The 25,423-nt window shown below is 45.4% G+C and overlaps 1 protein-coding gene across 6 annotated transcripts in view; it reads right to left on the reverse strand.

Moving 5' to 3' along the window:
* LGALS8 (galectin 8) overlaps nt 1-25,423 on the reverse strand; it is a 214,223-nt gene that overhangs the window by 13,878 nt on the left and 174,922 nt on the right. For all 6 annotated transcript variants that reach the window (XM_029593819.1, XM_029593820.1, XM_029593822.1 and 3 more), the window contains 6 exons: nt 22,995-23,205; nt 22,415-22,534; nt 17,350-17,406; nt 17,235-17,261; nt 2,650-2,738; nt 619-784 (listed from right to left, as the gene is read on the reverse strand). In XM_029593819.1, the coding sequence (XP_029449679.1) occupies nt 619-784; nt 2,650-2,738; nt 17,235-17,261; nt 17,350-17,406; nt 22,415-22,534; nt 22,995-23,205 (670 nt within the window). The remainder of the gene's footprint in view (nt 1-618; nt 785-2,649; nt 2,739-17,234; nt 17,262-17,349; nt 17,407-22,414; nt 22,535-22,994; nt 23,206-25,423) is intronic.

Raw genomic sequence — 25,423 nt, forward strand, 5'->3', positions numbered from 1 at the left:
ATATTCTGCCATACAGCTGGTGTTTTTAATGAGTTTTTGTTGTTATTCTGATTACTGTACAGCACATTTGTTTTAATGAGCTTTTTAACATAGTTGAAACATAATACTGACTGACAGCAAATAAAAACTGTAAGGCCCATCTAGTTTGCCCAATTTCCTTTCTTTGTACCATGCCATGGACCACAGTTGATCTCTGGCTTCTCCCTCTCTTCTCAACTAGGGATCATCTGTGCTTAATCCAGACCTTTTTGAATTTGATGACTGTTTCTGCCCCCACCACTCCCACAGTTCCCACAGAGGAGAATACACAGCCAACAAACTGCTCACAGCCACACTTAGATGCTTCTAGCATTGCCTCTGGACATTTAAAGAAAAACAAGGGTAAGTCATTCTGTAGAGCCTGTGAATAAGGGGTCTCATTTTAATATCCCACTTAACTGCCCAAAACTTTAAACATGGATTTCATTTTTTTTTTCATTGTTCTAAACCTCCACTTCAGCTACAAGTTCCATCAGACTTCTACCACCAGATAATACTCACTGGATGCTGCTTCCAACTGGCAGAAGATTCATTTTCTAAAAAACTAAAATTTTAGAATTTCATTTAACACAATCATACCTCAAAGAACATTCCTGGGCTGAAGGGAAAATCTGGAAGGCTTCTTTCTTCATCTCCCCAGCTCTCGTAAAAATAAGAGTTCCTAACAAACACCTGAGGTCTCATTCGTGGGTTTAGATGCAGTGCAATGTCATTCGAACCACTAGGTTTTAGATCAATGCTGAAGCTATCAAAAATCAAAGAGAAAGAGTTCATTATAAATAATTATATATTGCATCCCTCTCAAACATGATAATAGACATAATAGAGTAACTTTGTAAAGAAAAATTAGAAGGCAATGCTTTTCATAATAGCCGCTAAAAGTTTAAGTGATCGTGTAGCTGTGTTTAATAGATATTAATTCCAATTCCACTAAAAGAAATCTGCTGAAAGTCCAGATGTGAATGCATTTACTTTGAAATCTACATGATTACACTAATTATGAATAATAAAATAAAGTCGTTTGTTCTATAAGGAATTTCAAAAGCATATGATAAATAGTAACGTTCATCCAATACCAATTCACTCTTGATCCATGAAATTCCCTAAGCAATGGAACTATCAGCTGCTTCCCCTAACCTGAATGAAGAGGTCTGGAAGGGATAATTTTCAAAGTGAAAAAGCGTGCATGTACGTTTCCTTTGAGAACTTCTGTAAAGTATGCAGATAGCTGCCTTAAAATCTATCGGTCTGATTTTAAAGCCCTATGCGCGCCTATACCGGGAAATATACACGTGGCTAGGTCACATGCGTGCCACGGATTTTCAAACGCTTGTGGCCACACGTGTATCTCCCAGTACGCGCCAAAGAATGGCGTGAGGTAAAAGGGGTGGACCAGGGGCAGATCAGGAAGGCACCATTAGGTGCTGTCCTGCTGAAGCGCGCGCCGGGATCTGACCGGCACACGCAACTTGCTGCTGCACGGCAGAGCGGGTAAGTTGGGAAACAAAAAAGTGTAAGTTAGTTAGGGGGGTTTTAGGAGTCGGGGTTAGTAGGGAAAAAGGCAGGCAGGGTAGTTAGGGGGTTTAGGAAGTTCCCTTATTGGAGCGCACTGGGAGGGAACTGGGAATAGGGCCTAGCGTGCTGCCGCACGCATATTAGAAACCCCCCCCCCCCCCCAATTACATACACAATTTGTCACTCATGTGTGCTGACATAAAATCAGGCGCTCATGTGCGTACAGGTAGTGGATTTTATAACATGTGCATGTTGACAAGTGCATGTTATAAAATTGCCGCATCCATGTGCGTGCGCCAGCAACCACACACACCTGGACTCCCGTGCGCAGGTTTTAAAATTTCCCTTTTAGTGGGCTGTTACAAAATTTCCCTTACTAGTTTCATGTTTTTTTTTTCTTTTAGCTCTATCGCATTTCCCAGTGCTCCTGGATTTACTGCTACCCGAGTGGTTCAGTTGAAGAGAGGACTTAGCAAATATTTTTTATTTTTATCACAGTGACCTATTTGATTCTGTTGTAATCCAGGCCTGTCCAATCGCTGTACCAAATCACAATTAATTAGTGGTAAGAAATGTATTCAAAAGCATTTAAATACATTTTAATTCATTAAATTATTAAACCTAGACTATTTAATTTACAGGCGAAGGACCAACCTTTTAACATACGTGGGAAACAAATTCCACACATAACAAACACACCATATAATTACATGAAAATTCTGTCAAACATTTTTTGTTAAATTTGATCAAGTCCCAAACAAATATCAGCATGTCCCATTCCTCAGAACCTTTAGAAAATTTTCCAAGATCAAAGAAAATCAAAGTAGTTCAGATAATTAATCTACACCAGGATCCTGGGGTAAGATATTTGCAGAATTTTTTGAAACTTGAGAAAATTGGCAGCGGTTTTTGGACTTCGAAGGAACAAGAACACAGAATCCAATCAAAGGGCACCATGTGCCATTCCCTATACCAGTCGCATTTCATTCACTCTGACTGCTGGAACCTGAAACATACTTCTTAGGTGTTATTTTGATACAATCAACACTTTAAAAACACACCTTGACCCTGCTGAAATCATTTCTTCATAGTCACCTGTTTGCATCTTTGTTCACTTCACCTTTGACAACAATTGTCCGGCCAGGACCAAGTGGATTACAAAGACGACCTATGTAAGGAATGACCTGAAATGACACACACACACACATATTTCAAGGTATTGTCTTCTATACATTTTTTATTTTTAAATCTGTGATGATCACAAATTATTATCCAACCTACCTCCCTCATAATGTTCAGAATTACATTATGGAATATATTAAATGATTTTAGAATAACTTAAACTTACCGCAAAAAATGAAATGTGTATCATTTAACAGTTATACGACATCAGTCTGAGACCAGTCTGAGGAGCTTTAACCTGTTACACAACACTGGAAAATTACAGTAATTCCAAAGGAAATTCCTGGAGTACACAACATTTCCAAAGGCATTCTTTGCATTACGCGTGTGTGCGTCTACATGTATTTTCACGCAGAAGTCTGATTTTCATTCTTGAGTCGAGCTTTGCCATCCTTCATTGCTCCAACCTGGTACTCACTATTCTGGTGCCAAGAAGCTGCCTAACCTGGCTGCCTCCTCCATCACCTGCATTAAAAGGTGAAGTTTCAAAAGTTGTGCACGTAAAAAATAGCACTTACATGTGTAAAATAGCATAAACGTGAGTATATGCTATTTTAAAACCTCTGCATACGTTCGTAAATCAGGGTCCGTGAATAAATTCACACATGTAAAAAAGGGGCGATCTGGGGCGAGGCCAACGTTTACACGATTAAGTTGTTATTTTATAAGCAATTTACACATGTAAATGTGGCACCTTACTCTGCTCAATATTAGGAGTAAGTGATCGTAAACATCTTAAAAATGACTGGGTGAGGGATTCTGGGTGAAATGGGGGGACTTCAGGCTGAAGAGGCAGGAGGTTCTTCGTGAGCTGCAGATGGACTAGGCTGATAGACTAATAATAAAACTAGTTATTTCATTATCGCAAGCATATTAGGAAATCCCCTAACCTATCAAGTACATTTCAAAAGCCCACCATGCATACAAAATGGAGCTTACACGCAAGGCCGGGCCTTGCGCGCACTGTGCGCATTTCACAAAGGGCCCGGCCAACGCGCATACACACCGAAGTGCCGGGCCGAAAGAAAGGGGTGGGCTGGAACAGCACCATTCGACATTGACCTGGGGAAGCGCGCGTCAGCAGCTGGTGAACGTGTGGAATCTACTGTTGCTCCAGAGGAGCAGCAAGGTAAAAAATAAAAAAAATTCTAAGAGTTAGGTAGGGGGTAGTAAGGATAATGTTAGAGATAGTAAAGTTCCAGTCTGTTTCTTAATAGGTTTTAAAATCCCCCTGAGCATGAGTCACAAGCCACCCGCATGCACGGTTTTTAAAATCCAGCGCACATGTGTGTGCAGTCATTGGATTTTATAACATGCAAGTGACGGCTCGCACATGTTATAAAATCGGCACGCGTGGGTCTTAAAATCGACCCTTAAGTGTGTAAAAGCTGACTTACCTGGGGGGAGGGTAAATGCATCTAATTTATGTGTGTAAAGTCTATTTGCGTATCCCTTTAAAACTGGAAGTAAAGATACCCATGTGGATCATTTGCTCTCAGTTATCTGGTTAAATTTGACTTATCCAATTAAGTAGTACCTTTGTCTCTACTTAGATGGCCAAGTTCAAGTTTATCTGACTAAATAGCAGCAAGGCATTACTTAGCCAGATAAATCTGAAAAGCACTACTGGTTTGTATAATCAGCACTTTTTAGACTTACCCGCGTAGAAAGATAACCAGACAAGTCTGGGAAAAAGCTCTACTTAGACGGATAACTCTTAAATTGCTACTTATCCAGCTATCTTAGGGGATCATTTTTCAAATCGCGATAGGCCGTTATCGCATCATGAGTTCAAAATTCAAATTAGGGAAAGGGGAGGAATTTGGCCGGACTTTAGGCGGGGTTAACAAATATTAGGGGCTTGTAGCGCTGTGGGCAATAATGTATCGCACATTAGTGCTCACATTAGCGCCAGAAATAGCTACAGCTATTTCATTGGCGCTACAGGAGCGATAGTGTCCAGCGGGGCCGCAACCACAGCAGGTGAAAATGCACTATCACTCCCCACCCCTTATTTCCCCGTGGATGATCATTTCGCTATTATATCAAAATGATAAATCTCCAGTGAGTTAGCCAGCTAAGTAGCAGGTTTATTTGACTTAGCAAGCTAAGTAGCGCTTTTTCAGACTTTTCCCTGGCTACCTTACTTAATGGAGAAATTACTTACCTGATAATTTCGTTTTCCTTAGTATAGACAGATGGACTCAGGACCAATGGGTATAGTGTACTCCTGATAGCAGTTGGAGACGGATCACATTTCAATCTGACATCACCTCTAGTAGATACACCCCTGCAGGAAGTGCAGCTCTTCAGTATTCTCCTCGAAAAGCATTGTGGATATATGTGTGACTGACTAATTTGATTAACTTGAATAACTTCATAACTTGGTTAAACTTCATAACTTGATTAACTTGATCGGGTTGAATTGGCTATAGCTGGAGACCGCCAGTCCCCTCAATCGGAAAGCGTCGACACCCAGTAGGATGGGTGTCCTAAGTGAAGGAAAGCATGGCTTACCCTAGAGTCATTCGAAAATTCCATGAGTAACGGAGGCCAAGGGTGGGATGCTGATTCCATCTGTCTACATTAAGGAAAACGAAATTATCAGGTAAGTAATTTCTCCATTTCCTAGCGTGTAGCAGATGGACTCAGGACCAATGGGATGTATAAAAGCTACTCTCAAACTGGGTGGGAGGCTGCCCGTGACCCACTTTGTAATGCCCTTGCGAATGCTGTGTCCTCCCGAGCCTGAACATCCAGGCGGTAGAACCTGGAGAAGGTGTGGATGGAGGACCATGTCGCCGCCCTGCAAATCTCGGTGGGTGACAACATTCTGCTTTCCGCCCAGGACACTGCCTGGGCTCTAGTAGAATGGGCCTTGACTTGTAGAGGCTGTGGCTTGCCTGCTTCTACGTAGGCCGCCTTGATAACTTCTTTGATCCAGCGGGCTATGGTTGCTCGCGAGGCTGCTTTCCCTTGTCTCTTCTCGCTATACAGGACGAATAGGTGGTCCGTTTTTCGTACAGGTTCCAACATTTCCAGGTATCTGGATAGGAGTCTGCCGATGTTGAGGTGGCGTAGACTTCGAGCTTCTTCCGAATTCTTAAACTCATCCGGTGATGGTAGCGAGATGGTTTGGTTGAGATGGAAGTGTGAAACCACTTTGGGAAGGAACGAAGGGACCGTGCGTAGCTGAATGGGTCCCAGGGTAAGCCTGAGGAATGGCTCATGGCAGGACAGTGCCTGTAGTTCTGAAATGCGGCAGGCTGAACAAACTGCCAGCAGGAATGCTGTCTTCAAAGTCAATAGTCAGAGAGACAGTCCGCGGAGAGGCCTGAAGGAGGCTCCTGCTAGGAAATCTAGGACCAGGTTGAGGTTCCAAAAAGGTACCGGCCACTTAGGAGTGGGCGGATGTGTTTGACTCCTTTCAGGAAGCGTGAAACGTCTGGGTGAGAGGCTATGCTGTCGCTCTCGCTCTTGGTGCCACAGCATGACAATGCGGCCACCTGTACCTTGATGGAGTTGAGGGACAATCCCTTCTGTAGTCCGTTCTGTAGGAATTCCAAATCACGGGAATTTTGACTGAGCATGGTATGATGTTGTGATTTTCGCACCAGGCTTCGAATACTCACCAAATCCTTATGTACGTTAAGGATGTGGAGAACTTGCGTGCTCAGAATAGGGTGTCTATTACAGCCCCCAAGTATCCGCTCTTTCTCAGGCGAGCCCTCTCAATGGCCAGGCCGTAAGAGAGAATGGAGTTGGGTCCTCGTGGAGGATCAGCCCTTGTTGGAGCAGGTCTCTGTGTGGAGGCAGCGGCAGGGGGGTCCCTGCCAGTAGTCGCCTCATGTCTGCGTACCACGGTCTTCTTGGCCAGTCCAGGGCCACCAGAAGTACTAGTCCCCTGTGTTGCTGTATCTTGTGAATGATTGCGCCCAACAGGGACCACGGCGGGAAGGTGTATAATAAGAGTCCCCTGTGGCCAGGTCTGTACCAGGACATCGATCCCCTGGGACTGAGGTTCCCGCCTGCAGCTGAAGTAACTGGGTACTTGGGCGTTGGACTGGTTTGCCAGAAGGTCCATGTCTGGTGTTCCCCACTGGTTCACAATCATTTGGAACGCTGCGGTCGACAGCTTCCATTCTCCTGGGTCTAGACTTTCTCTGCTGAGGTAATCCGCCGTGATGTTGTCTTTCCCGGCGATGTGGATGGCTGAGATCTCCTGGAGATTTACTTCCGCCCACGACATTAGGAGGTCTATTTCCAGAGACACCTGTTGGCTTCTGGTTCCCCCCTGACGGTTGATGTAGGCCACTGTTGTGGCATTGTCTGACATTACTCTGACCGCTTTGTCTCGGAGTCTGTGAATGAACCGTAGGCAGGCTAGTCTGACTGCCCACGCTTTTAGGCGGTTGATGTTCCATTCCGACTCTTCTGCATTCCACTATCCTTGGGCGGTTAGCTCCTCGCAGTGTGCTCCCCATCCTCGTAGGCTGGCGTCTGTGGTGAGCAGGGTCCAGGTTGGTGAAGATAGTCTTGTTCCCTGGCTCAGGTAGCTGGGTCCGAACTCTGCCCGGGAGTGGTAGGCGTACGGTGTAGTTCTGAGACAGTGGATTCCATCGCGATAGGAGTGAGCGCTGTAGGGGTCTCATGTGAGCTCCCCTCCAGTGTGGATGCCATCAGACCGAGGACTTGTAGGTAATCCCATGCTATGGGGCGGGGTTCGCTTAGCAGATTTGTAACAGGTTCCTCAGTTTTGATCTCCTTGTGGGAGTCAGGCTGACCTTGTCTTCTTTGGTGTCGAATCGGACTCCTAGATATTCTAGAGACTGTGAGGGCTGCAGACAACTCTTGTTTGTGTTGACCACCCATCCGAGGCTCTCCAGTAGAGTTTTGACTCTGTTGGTTGCCTGGTGACTTTCCTCTGGGGATTTCGCCCTGATCAGCCAATCGTCTACGTAAGGGTGTACGAGGATTCCTTCCTTCCTCAGTGTTGCCGCCACCACCACTATGATCTTGGTGAACGTCTGGGGTGCTGTGGCTAGCCCGAAGGGCAGTGCCCATAACTGGTAGTGACGGTCCAGGATTTTGAAGCGTAGGAAGCCCTGATGTTCCTGATGGATCGGGATGTGTAGGTAGGCTTCCGAAAGATCCAGGGATATGAGAAACTCTCCTGGTTGTATCGCCCTTATTACAGAGCATAGGGTTTCCATGCGGAAGCAGGGAATCCTCAGGTGGCAGTTGACCGACTTGAGGTCCAATTTGGGCCTGAATGTCCCCTCTTTCTTGGGGACGATAAAATTAATGGAATAATGCCCAGTATTTATTACTTGTGGAGGTTATGGGGTTATGGCCTCGAGGGCCAGTAGTCTGGCCAGTGTAGCTTCCACTGCCACCCTCTTGGAGGGGTTGTGGCAGGGGGATTCCACGAACTTTTCCGGAGGGGTTCGTAGGAAATCCAGGTAGTACCCCTCTCGAATGATGGTTAGGACCCACTTGTCCGAAGTTATCTCGACCCATCTGTGGTAGAATAGGGCTAGTCTGCCCCCTTTGGCTTCTTCCCTTGGACTGGTCGGCTGAATCTCATTGTTGGGTGCGGCTGGGGCCTGGACCCGAGCTGGTTCCCCTTTTATTGTGCTTGTTTGAAAAGGACTGGTTCCTGCCTGTAGGGCGGGGCACTTGATAAATATTTCTGTATGGATTGAAGTGCTGTGCACCTCTGCCCCTGGAGGATCGGGGGAAGGGTTGCTGGTTTCTCTTGCTTTTGTCCTCCGGTAGCCGCGGTTGTGGGGACTCGCCCCATTTCTCAGCCAGTTTCTCTAGTTCACTGCCGAACAGGAGGGATCCCTTGAAGGGCATCCTTGTGAGTCTCGATTTGGAAGACGCGTCAGCCGATCAGCTTCGGAGCCAGAGTTGTCTCCTGGCTGCCACAGCTGATGACACTCCTCCAGCTGCGGTGCATACCAGGTCGGAAGCAGCATCCGCGAGGAATGATACTGCTGGTTCCATGGCTTCCCCAGGAGTGTTGCTCCTGTTTGTGATAGGAAGGCACATGTCACAACAGTGCAGCAGGCCGCTATTTGTAGAGACATAGCGGTGACATCAAAGGACTGTTTAAGGATGGATTCCAGACGTCTGTTTTGCGCATCTTTGAGTGCTGCACCTCCCTCCACTGGGATAGTGGTGCGCTTCGAGACCGCACAGACCATAGCATCCACTCTTGGGCATGTCAGGAGGTCTTTGGCCGCTGGGTCCAGAGGGTACATGGCTGCCATAGCCCGTCCCCCTTTGAATGTGGACTCTGGAGCAGTCCATTCCAGGTCAATTAGTTGTTGAATGGCTTGTAACAGAGGGAAATGGTGGGAGGCCTGAAGGAGTCCCTCTAGCAGAAGATTTGTCTTAGGTTCCCCAGAGGCACTTGTGCCCGGAATCGCAAGTTCCTTCAGGCTGTTGGTGACCAGGTTTGGAAGCTCCTCCTTGGTGAAGAAACGTCTCATTGTCCGGTGAGGCTCTGTCCCCGGAGGGAGTTCCCCTTCCTCCAGGGGCTCTGATTCCTCCTCCGAGATGTCCGTGTCCGCATAAGTGGGGCTTCTGGATGGTGGGTTCATTACCCTGGGCCTAGCGGGGCCCAGAGCGTAGCGGTCCTCTGGTGGAGGCTGAGACCGTGATACCGGAGGCTCCGTCTGCATGTGAACGAAGGTGTGCAGGCCTTTGAAAAATTCCACCCAGGAGATAGACGCTGGGTCCAAGCTAAGAGGCGCTGTGTCCCTGGGGAGCCCCGTTTGGGGGAGTGTCCCACTGGGATTTGCTATGTCCAGGGTACTTATTGAAGAACTAGCACTCAGGCCCGGATGGGGCTGGCCCTGGGCTTGATCTCCCAGGGCCACCTCACTGGATACACAGGGCATCGGCCTCTTCGTGTTGTGCGGCTCTGATGTGGCATGCTGGGCAGAGACCCTGAGCCTTGAGCTCCTTTTCGGGTGGTGCCATAGGTATAGATGCGGAAATCTCTTGTGCGTCGGATATGTGCATGTGGACAGATGTGCGCACTGATGCGCGCACAAGTCATAGTTATGTGCCTGGCCTAGTACGCGTGAGTTGTGCGTGTAACTTGTGCATACAGCACTTAGGCGTGTAACGTTGTGCACACAAGAAATGTTGTGCGCACAACTCGCCCTATGCGCACGGATCGAGACGGCAGTCAGAGCGGCGAACAGGGCCAAAATGGCGACGGCGCCCACGCGGGCAATATGGCGACCACCTCGGAGGGTCCCCACGTGGGAGAGCCCGTGGCTCTAACCGGGGTCAAGCCCTGCTAGGGCGGACCAACCCGGTGGCACTGGTCCCGGCCGGTGACCTGTGCGACTCCTCGAGCTTCAGAGACCGGAGACTTTAAACAAGATTTCAACCTTATCTTGTCTCGGCGCTTCCCGGTTTCGATCCAGGCGGTCTCAGTCTGTGGTGGAAGAAGGCAAATACCTTCACCGCCACGCTCGTGGTTGCACCCGCTACCTCTCAGCCGTGCCCGAGCTCAGGGGCTAGGACCCTGCCAAGGATCGGCCGCCGGACCAAGGCTCACCTCCGAAGAACCACGGAAATCACCTCGGGAATTCTCAACTGGGGGAGGGACCAGAGGTTGTCACCGCAGGAGAGCGGGGCTCGCTGTTGAGGTAGGTTTTCTTCTTATTTTGGGTTTTCTCCGTTAAATTTTGCTCTAACGCTGTGAGAGCGTGCAGGTAGTCCCTAACTACTACGGAGACGGAAAATACTGAAGAGCTGCATTTCCTGCAGGGGTATATGTACTAGGGCTGACGTCAGATTGAAATCTGATCCGTCTCCAACTGGTATCAGGAGTACACTATACCCATTGGTCCTGAGTCCATCTGCTACATGCTAGGAAAGGCTGAATTTAAAAGGTAAATGCGCACCTATACTGGGAGTTACGCGCATGGACGGGACATGCACGCACCGCAGGGATTTTCGTATGCCCGCGGCCACATGCGTATCTCCCAGTATGTGAAGATGAAAGGCTTTCAGAAAAAGGGGCAGGCCGGAGGTGGTAATGTGGGCGGGCTGGGATAGCGCCATTAAAGCATTGTCCGCTGAAGTGCGCGCCAGAAACAACGGACCCGCAAATGTTGCTGCTGTTATGGACTGCGGGTTAAGTAGAAAAAAAAAAAAAATAGTGTAGGCAGGTTAGGTAGAGGTTTTAGGAAGTTGCTTCCCAGTCCGCTCATTTAGTAAGGAGACTGGAAGGGAATAGGGAATAGGGCCAATTGCATTGCCACACGCAGGTTGTAAAATCCTCCCCACTTACACACGTGATTCGGCACCCACGTGCACCAATATAAGATTGTGCGTGCAGGTAACGGATTTTATAACATGCGCTTGTCAACGCGTGCATGTCATAAAATCGTCGCATTCATGTGCACGCGCCGGTAACTGCGCACGGATTTGAAAGTTACCGTCTTAGCCGGGTAAATCTGAAAAGCAGTACTTTTCAGACTTATCTGGATAAGTGCTGCTACTTAGCCGGATAAGTGCAAACTTGCGTGGCACATGGTTTTTACATATACAAGCATGTTCGCATACATATGTATTCATATTTTATAACCTGTGCATATTGTATCCACGCAGATTATAAAATATTGTGCGCACCCAGCTTTGAAAGTTATCATCTAAGATAGCAAAGTCTTGGCCCTAGCACCATTAATTTTGCCTCTGCCTTTTCCAACTGATGCTAGGCTATGGTTTCCTATCACGCAAAGCTCACTGCAAGTCTTTCACTGGCCGAGATCAACAGCTTTAGTACTCGTGTTGGAGAAGGTGTGGACAAGAGGGCAGCTATATGTATATGTGATGGGACTACGGAGAAATACAAAACCTTTGGTCCCAGGTGTTAAAACTCATCTCAACCATATGCAGACAGAGCCTGACTTCAAACCCTTTTATTTGACTCTTTGGTCTGTGGTCTAATAGGTAATACATGAGGGGCTGAGGGAACTAACTAATCAACTTTTTCATGCAGCATGTCTGGCTATACACAAATGCAGAAGAACTCTCTTATGACTGCCTGCTGAGAAAGCAAAGTGGCAGGCTCTTAAAGAACCACTGGACAAGCACAATAATGTACGGTCTCCAATTTGAAATTGGCAAGGGAAGACAAACTGTTGATAACACTCCACGCCCATTTGGTATTTGCCAATTTACTGTCCATATTCAGGGTTTTCTGTTTTTAGGACAGAAGTCATACTGATTGTGCAGATAAGTTGTACACTGCTGTGGCTTGTTTAAATAAACAGATAAAAAAATAACCCAAAACAGCTTTAGCACTCAACAAAAACAGTGAACTATGCCCAACTCAACCTGCTTTCCAGCTCCATTTGTGTGGTTTAATTATGCCCTGTTGCAAAAGATTCTTTATCAATATTAAAAATATAAATAGAATTTGCCTTTAAGCTTCAGTCTATGTATCAATTTCATTTTTTACATCTGTGCACTGATAATGATCCTCTGTAAAGTTAGTGCTGCATGATGATTGGCATTATGTCATTGATTCAAAGAAACCTAAAGCCAACTGAGGTTCCCAGTGCCTAGCAAACTAATAAAATTACTTCTGATCTATTTGTGAATGTCAAGACTGAGAACTGAGGTTGTCTAAACCCAAACAAAGGAAAGGAGGCTAGATGAATAAATGCAAAAACACAGAGAATGAAGATTTAAAAAGGTATAAAATCTTGATAAGCATGATTTAAAAACAATAATGCATTCACTAATTATGATGCCCATTATTGTAATAGTCTGCTTCTAGGTTTAGTACAATCTACATTACGTTCCCTTCAATATGTCTCTTCAATTTGTACATGCTCCCTCTATGCAAACTCTTAACCGGCATAGGACTTACCTTCTCCATATATGCCGACGACATCCAAATCCTCTTACCCATCAATGAATCCATCTCCAAATCCTTCCAGCTCTGGGACAACCAACTCATCTCCATCAAACAACTCCTCAATCAAATGAAACTCTCACTAAATACCAACAAAACTGAACTACTAATCATAAGCCACAAACCTCTGTTTACTTCCCACAGTCTCCCCCCACCAAGTAAAATCCCCACTCACAAAAGAAGTCAGAAACCTAGGAGTCACTCTAGACAATGAGTTGAACCTAAAGAAATTCATAAACTCCACAATAAAAGACTGCTTTTACAAACTCCACGTGCTAAAAAAACTAAGACCCCCTGCTACACCATAACGACTTCAGAACAATCCTCCAGGCCCTCATCCTATCCAAAATTGACTACTGCAACTCCATACTTTTAGGACTCCCAGCTACCTCCCTAAAATCCCTCCAGATGCTACAAAACGCCACCGCCAGAATCCTCACTAACACTAGAAGAAATGAACACATCACCCCTATACTAAAAAACCTGCATTTGCTCCCTGTCAACCTCAGAATATGCTTCAAGAGCCTCACTGTTATCCACAAAACACTCTACAACCAAAACATAAACTGGTTCAATTCCTCACTGTGCTTTCAATCCCCACGAAAATCCACAAGATCTGCCAACAATGGCATCCTACCAATAACCTCTCCTAAACTCACCCACCTGTCCTCGACCTGGGAACGTGCACTTTCTCTTGCCAGATCCACCATTTGGAGCACAATGCCCCCCGACTTAAGGCTTGAACCCAATACACTAAATTAAAAAAAACAACCCTCAAACATGGCTCTTTAAGCAAGCCTACCAATAACCCGCCCACACCCCCTACACTGACTCCTAAACCCCTACCCCAGAAACACGATATCCCCTAAATCTCTGACCCAGTCCTACAATATGCTGATCTCTCCAGTTTCAACTATGATACGGGCCGATACAGTACCAACGTGCAAAAAAATGTGCGGCAGTGTCGGGCGCACATTTTGGTTCTCGATCCGCTCAATTCAGTATTCAAATTAGACGCAAATCCAAGTGGCACCAAAGGAGCGCCAAAAGTGCGCCTATGAAGCGGTAGGCATTCGCAATCGATTTTACTGTACAGGGCGGTATAGAGCGCCTATACAGTATCCAGGGTGCGCTGGATCCATACCTGTCATTTCTAATGTAATTTTGAAAATGTAGGAAATGTTATCGATCTGGAAATGTTACATTCCAAACTTTTCATCGATTTGGAAACTTATCCCATTTTCCCCCCTTTTGTGATATCATTGCCATGTCATAATCCTACCTTGGACGTGTATATAAGTCGCATCGCCAAGTAGCAAAAATCCCTTTGTATTTGGTTCGGGCCAGGACAGAGTGGTTACAGCGGTACCTTTGGATATCATTCAGAAGATCGGAAACGCTTTCAGCAGGTAAGTGGATGGTTCTTTCCAACAGACCACGCATGGACACTGGGACCACTGCCCTGAGCATCCGGACATCCTTGATCGGAGGCCCCGCTACCTTCCACGTCCGGGCGCTCAAGGCAGCGGCCATGGATGTTGGAAGTCAGCGGGCCCTCCGATCATGAACGTCCGGAAAGAGGCGGGAACGTCGGCCCCTACCTTCCATGTCCAGGCGCCTGGAAAGGCGCTCAAGGAAGCCTGGACGTCCAGAAATAGCTGCCTTCCAACATGGAAGGTAGCAGGACGTGGAAGGTAGCAGGGCCTCTGATCATGGACGTTCCCGCCTCTTTCCGGACGTCCATGATCGGAAGTCCCGCTGCCTTCCAACGTCCATGGCCGCTGCCTTGAGCGCCTTGAATGCCCGGACATGGAAGGTAGCGGGGCTTCCGATCATGGACATTCCCGCCTCTTTCCAGACATCCATGATCGGAGGTCCCGCTGCCTTCCAACGTCCATGGCTGCTACCTTGAGCGCCGGGTACTCCTGTTGGCTGTTGTCTCCAATAGGCCATCTAGAATTCACTCGCAGAGCATTTCTTAATCTCCTTCGCATCCATTGAAAAAAGATCGCCAATATATACATGTAGTCCATGACGCTGTCCGATGCTGTCCGTTGGATATTCACGACTGTCAAGAGCACAGCACCACACTAACGCCATGGTCAGGGTACGCGGTAAATATTGAGGGTAAAGATGCGGAAAATGTGCAGGTTAAAGACGCACTATTTTGGGCGCATTACTGTATTGAGGGGAATAGCTAATCAGCTCATTATACATCATTCAACACCATTAACATAGCATCTACATGCAGTGGGTGTCAATTTTTACGCGTCATTTTCAGCACGCGCTGAGGACACAGTAGAGCGTATACTGGATCGCGTGTCCGTCTTATGCGTCTAAAACGCACGTCCAAGTCGCGTAAAAAAGCACGCAAGCCAGCCCGCGCTTTACTGTATCGGCCCAATAGTTACTTGTTCCTTTTTGCTCTTCCTCTCTTTTTTCCCTCCACTTGCTCTCACCTCTAACTATTTAGCTATCCTAATTGTTAAGGCACAGTTACTCAATTTGTTAATATGTAATTTCATTTTCATTTTTCAACTGTTCTCTGTAAACTGATGTGATGTGCAAATGAATGTCGGTATATAAAAAGTTAAATAAATAAATAAATAAATAAATATGTACAAAATTCTGCAGTCAGAATTACTGCTGGGCTTCCATTAAGAGAGCGAATCACTCCTACTCTAATACAACTCCATTGGCTGCCTATAATCTGGAGGATTAAATTTTGGATTGCACTTTTTGTTTTTAAAGGGATTAATGGGCTTGTTTCTGATATATTTAATACAGATTTGAAACTATAAATCGACCCACTTCAGTCACTTTTAGAAGTCTCTTCAATTAGGAAAATTCGCCTTGATGAATCTCATGAGCAACTTTTCATGACACAGGGCCCAATTTTATGGAATATTTTACTCTTAAGAGATAAAAAAAGAAAGCTCAATAACAAAATTTAGAAAATTGATAAAATCTTTCTTTTTCAATCAAGCCTTTAATTTTTCCATTTCTTAGGGATAATCTTTATAATCATCGCAGATTGTAAAATGAAAGTGGTGTTAAATAGCAGAAATTTACCACTGTAGATGTCTAGGTAGCATTGAGTTTTATGATCCATATTTTTATTGGCTGATTATTTACGTTTGTATCAAATGTTAATTATTTGTTTTCTGTTTTAATTATGAATATTGTTATTGTAAACCACTTAAGAAATCTATAAGTAGTATATAAGTTTTATAAATAAATAAATAAATATCATCTTTCCTATATCTTCGCTGTATTGCTTCCATTTTGCATCTTGTTCCTATGTCTCCTTTCTATTTGGATATTATATTGTATTTTTTCACCATTTTGGGCATGGCAGTTTCCTCTTGCTCCTTTGCATTTCCAGCTCAACTGGAACTGAGGCTGGGACCTGGTGCTGAGCCTTAAGACAAAATGACCTGGGAAATTGTTACCTTATTTTATATCTCCTCCCAAGTCCACTAGCCCAGTTCTTGCAATCACAGTCCACAGACAAGAAGCCTCACAGAGCCAGACAGCAGATGTTTCACAACCTCGTTCTCAAAGAAGACCCACTCACAAAGCTTATGTTAATCCAAAGATTGTTTTCTTCAGCCAGTAGCTCACCAATGCTTTGTGCAATTTTCAGTGGCAAAGGCCCATGCTGTTAGTGACATCACAGTTCCTAACATCAGCCTAATGTGCACCGTCTACTTCCATTATAAGCAGACAGGCTATCAGCAAAGAACTGGAGGGCTGTGAAATTACATCGGTAAATTTATCTGTTTCTCTCTTGGTGGGGCTCTCTGGGTCCAGGCCGATGATTGGAGGAGATCTACAACAGTATCATGGTCCAGGAGACAAGTTTTACTGGGTCGTATTTAAGCACTGAATATTTCTCTTTGTAGGTCTCTCAGTTTGTGACATGGCAGCTATCTGACAAAGTGCGCTCTCATGTTGTGTTTTTCTGTTTTTCATGTTATGAGAGATTTCAAGTGCTATGGGTGTTGTGTGTCACAGAACAAACTGTTACATAATAAGTATCTTCTGCTGTCATCCATTGTGTATGTCATGTTTCCATTTTGGCCTTTGGGTGTGGTTCTTGTTACATACAAGTTAAAGGCACAGGCTGTTTGGGTGCTGCCTGTGCCACTGGGTGTGACTACAATCTGTCAAGTGCTTGCATTGTCTTTTCTTTGCATTACAGCTTTCCATTTCTAATCTATTGAATCTGTTCTTATTTCTACCTAGCATTTTAATGCTTTTCCTATTATTCTGCTAATTATTCAGGATGGACAGATCATGCAATTACCTATAAAGAAGTTTTGTTTTTTTTCCCCCATCTGAGGATCTCATGAACTAAGAGTCACATTAAGGTGTGCTGACTTTCTTGAAAGACAGCAAAACTTTCACAATATGTACAGTCTATGTAAAAAGAGTCACACACATACACTATGTATGTAAAACACAGTATACAATATTTTCAGGCTATGAAAGAGGAAAAGACGTTTCTTTTGAAACTCATGTTTTTGTAGATTATGAAAACACTCACCAAATGAGCTATCCTAAGATTCTCTCCCTGCAAAGAAGAAAAGAACAACACAGAATTTGAAACAATGGAATTCATCAAACCACTACACATGAGAAGGGAAAATAAGTGAACTTACAATTTCCTTATCCATTGTAACTGCCCCAAGAGAGAGAGGTTGCAAACCTTCTGAAGGCTGTAAAGAGGACATGTAGAGGATTAAGATACAGCAAGGCACTTTTGAACCTTATTTACTAAGGACTTTACCTTCATGGTGTAAAGAAAGCCATCTATATGATGTACGTGGGGAGATATGTTACTAATTAACAGGCCGATACAGTAAGGATGCGGTAGAAAAAGTGCAGCAGTGCCGGGCGCCTGCTCGTTTGCCACGCACACAGTTCGGATCACAAACCGCTCGCTAGTATATTTAAATAGCATGCAAATGCAAGCCACATCCAAGAAGCGTCCATGAAGCGCAATCCATTTTACTGTATAGAGCTCTATACAGCGCCTATACAGTATCCTGGGTGCGCTGGTACCTGTCATTTCAAATGTCATTTCAAATGACATTTGAAATGACAGGTACCAGGAAGTGGATCCCAACTTTAATCAAAAGAAAACCTAAGGCGAGCAAGGCGCAGGGTGAAAAGCGACTCGACATTGACGGGCGCCCAAGTCAGCGAAAGCGTATGAACGTACGCCGTGACGTCACGCAAGCCCGTTCATGCGCCTTTGCTGACGAGCGCCCGTGCACTATGGGCGTGAGTTCATCCATCTTCCCCGGCGGGGGCTGCTGGAAGCCGCTTTCGCCGCCGGCTGCCCCCGGGAGGCAGGGGAGCCGCGGTGCGTGCCTCCGGAGGAGGGCAGAGAGGACTGTAAGAAAAAGTAAGTTAACTTTTGTTACACTTTATTTACAATATTTTAATAGCATGTCGAGTCGCTTTTCGCCCTGCGCCTTGCTTCGCGAGGAGGGGAGAGAGGACTGGGGCTGCCCCAGAGACCGGCGGCCAGGGCAGGTGAGCGGGGGCTGGGGGAAAGTTTGCCGCCTACCCTTACCCCTGCCTCTAACGCAGGGGTAAGGGTAGGCGGTAATTTAGCAGGTTAAAGACGCAGCTAAACTGTAGGTTAAAAAGGTGATAGGCGGGGCGCACGTTACTTAATGGGAGGGAATAGCTAATCCGATCGTTTACATATCATATACATGCCGCGGGCGGAAAGGGTTACCCGTTGATTTAAAGAAGCGATAAGGATGGGTTAAAAGGGATAGTGAATCGCGGGTTAGACTTACGCAGCCAAATTGTGAGTACACAGCGGGTTAGAAACGGGGTAACTGCGGCCGCGCTTTACTGTATCGGCCCGTAAATAAGAAAATTAAAATTATCATTGCCACTCTTTTATAAATTTGAATATATATTGAATTTAGAATAACCTTATTTTTCATAACAAATAACCTTTCTGTCCACTTTGTATCAATGGGATTTTTTCAACTTATGTTAGTGTTAGATAATTTTATATGTGTCCATTTTATTATCCAAACTCAGATCCCCCATATTACAGCACTGAACACGATATCTTATGCCACAGGTTCAATCCTACATTTACTATTTCTACAGAAAAAAGCGGTCCTATTTCTAAGCTCATCTTCTTCTTTATACACTCTATATACACTCTATTCGTAACCAAGTCATTCTGTACATACTGTATATAGGCTATTTGCCATTTCTCTATACCCACATTTAATTATATTCAGCTGTTGCATTGTTTCTTATATTAAATATTTAATTAATTGTTATCTTGTTACAATGTAAAATAGGGCAGTTCTCGCCCTATTCAACCTGTTATCTGGAAACCGATGTGATATTTCGATCGAATGTCGGTATACAAAATAAATAAATAAATAAATAAATATACATACAGAAATAATCTCTAGGAAAACAAAATTTAAACAATGAATTGTATTTTTCAGTACTCATGTCATTTTCGAACATCCCAGTACCATACTAAACAGCAAACACAAAAGGATCTTAGTCAACCATACTCTCTTCATGTTATGAGTAGATAGCAAAACCCCTTCAAATTTGTTTTATCCAGAAACTGTATACTACACCAGACATGCAACGATTAATTCAGGAGGACAACAAACAGTCCTGCACTCCCACATAAATGAAGCTGGAACAGTGCCACAGGCAGGTGAAAAAGATCAGAAATGGCACACCATAAACATATAGGGGCCAATATTCAGCCACGGAGCAGCTAGTTAAGTTAGCTGGATATCCGGATAACTTAACAGGGATATTTAGCGATGTACCGTTGAATATACTTGGCTATCTTAAAGTTAGCCAGATAGGTATATCCGGCTAACTTTAGGACAGCCCTACGGCACAACCAGAGCAGGCTGCATGAGTTATACGGCTAACTCCACTCCTCCCTGAAATTTCTCTCGCCAGCCCCCAGAACACCTCCGACATATGCAGTTAGAATTTAGCTGCCTACGCCTTCCAATCACTGCTTTGATAATAAGACAAATAACTTTTCAGTTATCCATCTAAATGGGTTCTGAATATTGGCCTCATAAACTCTCTTTGTTATGGCTTTAATTTTGTTGGGAGTATAGTTTCCTCCTGCTCCACTGGGCTACCAGCTCAATTGAAATCTGCCAGTACTAGGGCTATGGTGCCATGAGACTTCCTTTGCAATTGCCTGGCATCTCCTGCCTTTCTTTAACCCTTTATCATCTAGCCCAGCCACTGCAGCAACAGTATTCAGCCAGTGCACTTATGTGCCCCATGAGTCTGGCCAGTAGGTGTCAGCATTGTCCAATGGCTTGAACACCCAAAAGCTGTGAATGCCGCCTCCATAGTATTCCCAGCAACAACTGGCCTCAGACGTAAAAGCCAAGTTCAGGAAATGAACGCCGGTTTCCTGCACGGCACTATCCCAGCCATTAGGACAGCCCCATTAAGCCTTAGGCACACAGCCTAGGGGCTCCAGGGGCAGCACCAGTGGAAGAGATTCAGTGGGAATTCTGCATGACAGTAACTCCTGGGATTAAAATCCTCAACTTAAGCTACACAAAATATATACAAGTAATCATGAAAATGCCTATAATTAACTCCTTATCATTTACACAACCATCAACAGAATAAGTTATCTAATAATGGGAAATCTGAGCTGCATTAGGAGATCACATTTTGCCTCTGCTGTTGTTGCAATTCATGTCAACCCCAAAGGTATTTAAATGCCTTTTCTTGTCTCACAATTGAGAAAGCATTCCAACCAATCAGAGGTGGTGATTGGCAGAAGATCTTACTGAAGGAAGAGAATGGATGGATTTTTTAATTAAATTGTGCTCATCTTGATAGAATTAATACATTAAATTCTCATTTGTTCTACTGAAGACTGTGCTGGTGCTCCATCAATCTGTCTGAAACCCGCTTCTCTCCTCCTTCCCCCCTCCCCCGCCACAAAAAAAATCTTGGATTTGCCAAAATCAAGTAAGTCCTTCAGGATCTATGTACATGTATGAAATCTTGCGCAGACTAATTTCTTTCCAGCCCAGGCTTTTAAATAATGGCTTCCTTAAAATGAAGAGCAGGATGCGCGTCTGCTCCCCACCCGTCTTAAGCCACAGGCGGTTTTGAGTACATGTCGGGAAACCTGGAAACTGTTCTGCAAGTTGGGAGGCATTCAGGGTACTCTCACCTCATGCATCACCATAGCGGGCCATGACTTGTTTCCCCCGGGGAAAACAGGGAGCTCTTTCGTTCGTTGGAACCGCCTGGGGCTCACCTACATTTTTGACCTCTATGAGGGAGTGACCGGGGATCTCCTTTCCTTTGCCTCCCTCAAACAGCGTTTCTCTCTGCCCGACACAGACCTTTACGCGTACCATCAAGTATTCCACTTCCTTAAGTCTAAAAAGGCCCTGCTCGCAGACACCCCGGCGGTTCGACGTCTCAGGGACATTGTTCAGGTGGGAAGGAGGGGAACACCGGCTATCTCTTATTACTATAAAGAAGCAACTCACCTGGCCGACCCGCACACTGTAGAATCCTGCTATGCGAAGTGGACACCGTGGGTTCTTTTTTCCCTCACCCTCTCTGAATTTAAACAATGCTTCATGGATTTAGCTGTACTATCAGATAATATTATATTGCGAGAGACACAGTACAAGTTTCTTTGGCACTGTTATATCACACCCCAACGGGCTTACCAAATGAACATTACTACATCCCCCCAATGCCCAAAATGCACAGCGGGTCCTGCCTCGTACTTTCACTGTTTTTGGGATTGTGGTGTGGTACTCCGATTCTGGCGCCAGGTGCGTACTACCTGCTCCGCTATCTTAAAAACCAAATTGCCACTCCATCCGCATCTTTGGCTGTTTGGGTCGGATGCTCCGGCTTTGGTGTCGCTTTCCGTTACCCGGAAACTTTTTGTGGCTAAAGCTGGTCTGGTGGGGAAGAGGATAATTTTGGCTGCCTGGCTTCAGACGAGCTCTCCCAGTTATGAAATGTGGTTCAGACGCCTGGTAAACTTATGTTCCATGGAACATGTCCTGCTGACAGCAACTACGCCAAAGAGGCTTGTACTTACCTCAAAAGTTTGGGCTGCCTTTACTGTTTATATAGGACCGCACACTGGCCGGGTGCCTGACCCCTGGCGCAAGGACACTGACGACGATCGAGTCGGTGCCGACCTGTAAGCATTGGTATTTGGTATTTGCTGTAAGCATAGCTCTCCTCATCGCCCTTTGGGGCGCCCCATGGGCCGGCGATGAATGGGGGGGGGGGGGGGGGGGGGGGGGTGGGAGGGGTACATTTGTTGGGCTAGTTATCTGGATTTCTGTTTGGCACTGTTGCTACCGTTGCCGTATGAGTTCTGTTTTATGCTGTTGTCCTTATAAAATGTTAATAAACATATTTTCAAAAAAAAAAAAAAAATGAAGAGCAATCTAACACAGTAAACCATCATTGTGGTTTCACATGTGAACAGCAGCAAATATGCATTTTGTCAATTTTTAGTTTATTTTATATGAATTGTATTTTGTTTTCATTTTATATGAAATTTGCTCTTATGATTTTGATTTGTATAAATATTTTATTTGTATTATAAACTGCTTTGATTGACATTGTTGCCAGAAGGTGGTCTAGAAGTAATTTTAAATAAATAAATAGATAAATAAATATTTATTAACTTACAATCATAGAAACAAACTCAATTGACCGTACTTTCACGTTGCCATATATTCCAAGTGTATCTACTTTCTCCAAGTTAATTCTGTGGTTGTACAGCAGTAGGTGTTTGTCCTTTACAGCAACCTAGAAAGAACACAACATTTTAGCTTTCTCTAGATTTCTTGCATTCAAACTTTTGTAAACAAAATACAGTCCTACCAAAGCATCTTCTCCCCCAAACACCAAATGGTTTCAGTCTAGGGTCTCGTTATCTCAATTCTTTGGATCCTTGGCCGAAGAATTGCTCTCCCAGTGTCAGCTACAGCCTGGCAGAAGGACATCACTGAAAAGGCTGCATCTCTTCAAGTTTTTCAGAGACAGATGACTGCAAAGTTTGCACACATTGGCAGGGGTTGCAGGAGAATCCTGGTGGTTCTACATGATCTGTCTCAAGAGCTAAGCGATAAAGAGCAAGGACGGAGGTCCGGCAGTGAAACATTTAAAAGTAGGAGACCGTATCTGAACCTTGATACCAAAAATAACCCCCCCAGCATAAATGCATCTGCGAAACGAGAGACATAAGCAACTCTCTTCTATAACTCACCTGGAACTTATCACTCAAGACAAGGAAAATTGCCTTAAATGGCTTCCCTTTTTCAAAAGGCATCTTATAGGTGATTTCTTCCCTGCCCCACTTCTCCTCTTGTAAAGTATTGCAAACGATGCAGCCCGAGCGTTTGAAGCGGGGATTGAAATGAAAGGCTACATCAGCACGAGGTGCCTTACTGTCTCCGCACTGAAAGTCCACTTGAAACCTAAACAATGGATTTAAAGAATAAACATTCAGCTCTTAGGCAAAAGCAGAGAGGTTCTTACCATTTATAAGAACATAAGAAATTGCCATACTGGGTCAGACCAAGGGTCCACCAAGCCCAGCATCCTGTTTCCAACAGTGGCCAATCCAGGCTACAAGTACCTGTCAAGTACCCAAACACTAAATAGATCCCATGCTATTGATGCCAGTAATAGCAGTGGCCTTTCCCTAAGTCAACTTGATTGACTTTTTATAAACCGAGCTACACTAACTGTACTAACCACATCCTCTGGCAACAACTTCCAGAGCTTAATGGAGAAATTACTTACCTGATGATTTAGTTTTCTCTTACTGTAGACAGATGGACTCAGGACCAATGGGTATAGTGTGCTCCTGATAGCACTTGGAAACGGAGTCAGATTTCAATCTGACTTCAGCACTACATATAGCCCTGCAGGAAGCTCTGCTCTTCAGTATTCTCCTCGAAAAGCAATTGTGGATATATGTGTGCTTGAATAACTTGATTAATTTGATTAACTTGAACTGGTTGACGTGAATTTTAGCTGGAGACCGCCAATGCACTCAACCGAGAAACGCCGACACCCGGTAACTATGGGTGTCCTAACTAGGGGTAAAGCATGGCTTACCCATGCTTGTCTTGCTCTCGGGGATTGTCACCCGAGGTTTCTGTATTATGAGGCATCCGTGGGGGGGATACTGAGTCCATCTGTCTACACTAAGGAAAACAAAATTATCAGGTAAGTAATTTCTCCATTTCCTCAGGACCAATGGGATGTACAAAAGCTACTCCCGAACCGGGTGGGAGGCTGCCCGTGGCCCACTTAGTACTGCCCTAGCGAATGCTGTGTCCTACGTGGCCTGAACGTCCAGGAGGTAGAACCTCGAGAAGGTGTGAATGGAGGACCACGTCGCTGCCCAACAGATCTCGGTGGGTGACAGCATCTTGGATTCTGCCCAGGACACTGCCTGGGCCCTTGTGGAATGGGCCTTGACTTGTAGAGGTGGAGGCTTGCCTGCCTCCTCGTAGGCCGCCTTGATTACTTTTTTGTTCCAGTGGGCTATGCTTCCCCTTGTTTCCCCTTGATTACTTTTTTGATCCAGTGGGCTATGCTTCCACTTGTTTCTTCCCGCTGTGAAGGACGAATAGGTGGTCTATCTTTCGTACGGATTCCGATCTTTCCAGGCAGCGGACTAGGAATCTGCTGACGTTAAGATGGCGTAGGCAGCGTGAGTCTTCCGTGTCCTTATTCTCATTTGGAGATGGCAGCGAGATGGTTTGGTTTAGATGGATTGAGAAACCACCTTTGGAAGGAAGGAGGGGACAGTGCGTAGCTGTATGGATCCCGGTATGAATCTGAGGAACGGTTCCCGGCAGGACAGCGCTTGAAGTTCGGAGATGCGATGGGCTGAACATATTGCCACTAGGAATGTAGTCTTCAAGGTCAGGAGCCGTAGGGACAGACTGTGTGTAGGTTTGAAGGAAGCTCCCGCTAGGAAGTCGAGTACTAGATTGAGATTCCATAGGGGTACCGGCCACTTTAGTGGTGGTCGGATTTGCTTGACCTCTCTCAGGAAGTGGTAGACGTCTGGATGGGAAGATAGACTGATGCTGTCCACTTTGGCTCTGAAGCAGGCCAGCGCAGCCAGTTGAACCTTGATGGAGTTGAGAGACAATCCCTTCTTCAGGCCGTCCTGCAGGAATTCCAGGATTATGGGAATTTTGACTGTCAGCGGATGGATGTCGCGGTCTTCACACCAGGCTTCGAATATTCTCCATATTCATATATAAGTTAAGGATGTGGAAAATTTGCGTGCTCAGAGCAAGGTGTCAATTACTGCCCTCGAGTATCCGCTCTTCTTCAGGCGAGTCCTCTCAATGACCAGACCGTAAGAGAGAATAGAGTTGGGTCTTTGTGGAGGATCGGTCCTTGCTGGAGCGGGTCCCTGTGTGGAGGTAGACACAGGGAGTTCCCCGCCAGAAGTCTTCGCATGTCTACATACCACGGCCTTCTTGGTCAGTCCGGGGCCACTAGAAGTACTAGCTCCCTGTGGTATTCTATCTTGCGGATGATCCTGCCCAGTAGTGGCCATGGAGGAAAGGCATACAGCAGGTATTCCTGTGGCCAGGTTTGGATGAGGACGCCGATCCCCTAGGATTGAGGGTCTCGTCTGTGACTGAAGAATTTGGGAACTTGGGC

Source organism: Rhinatrema bivittatum, chromosome 3 (assembly GCF_901001135.1).
Source record: "Rhinatrema bivittatum chromosome 3, aRhiBiv1.1, whole genome shotgun sequence".
NCBI lineage: Eukaryota > Metazoa > Chordata > Amphibia > Gymnophiona > Rhinatrematidae > Rhinatrema > Rhinatrema bivittatum.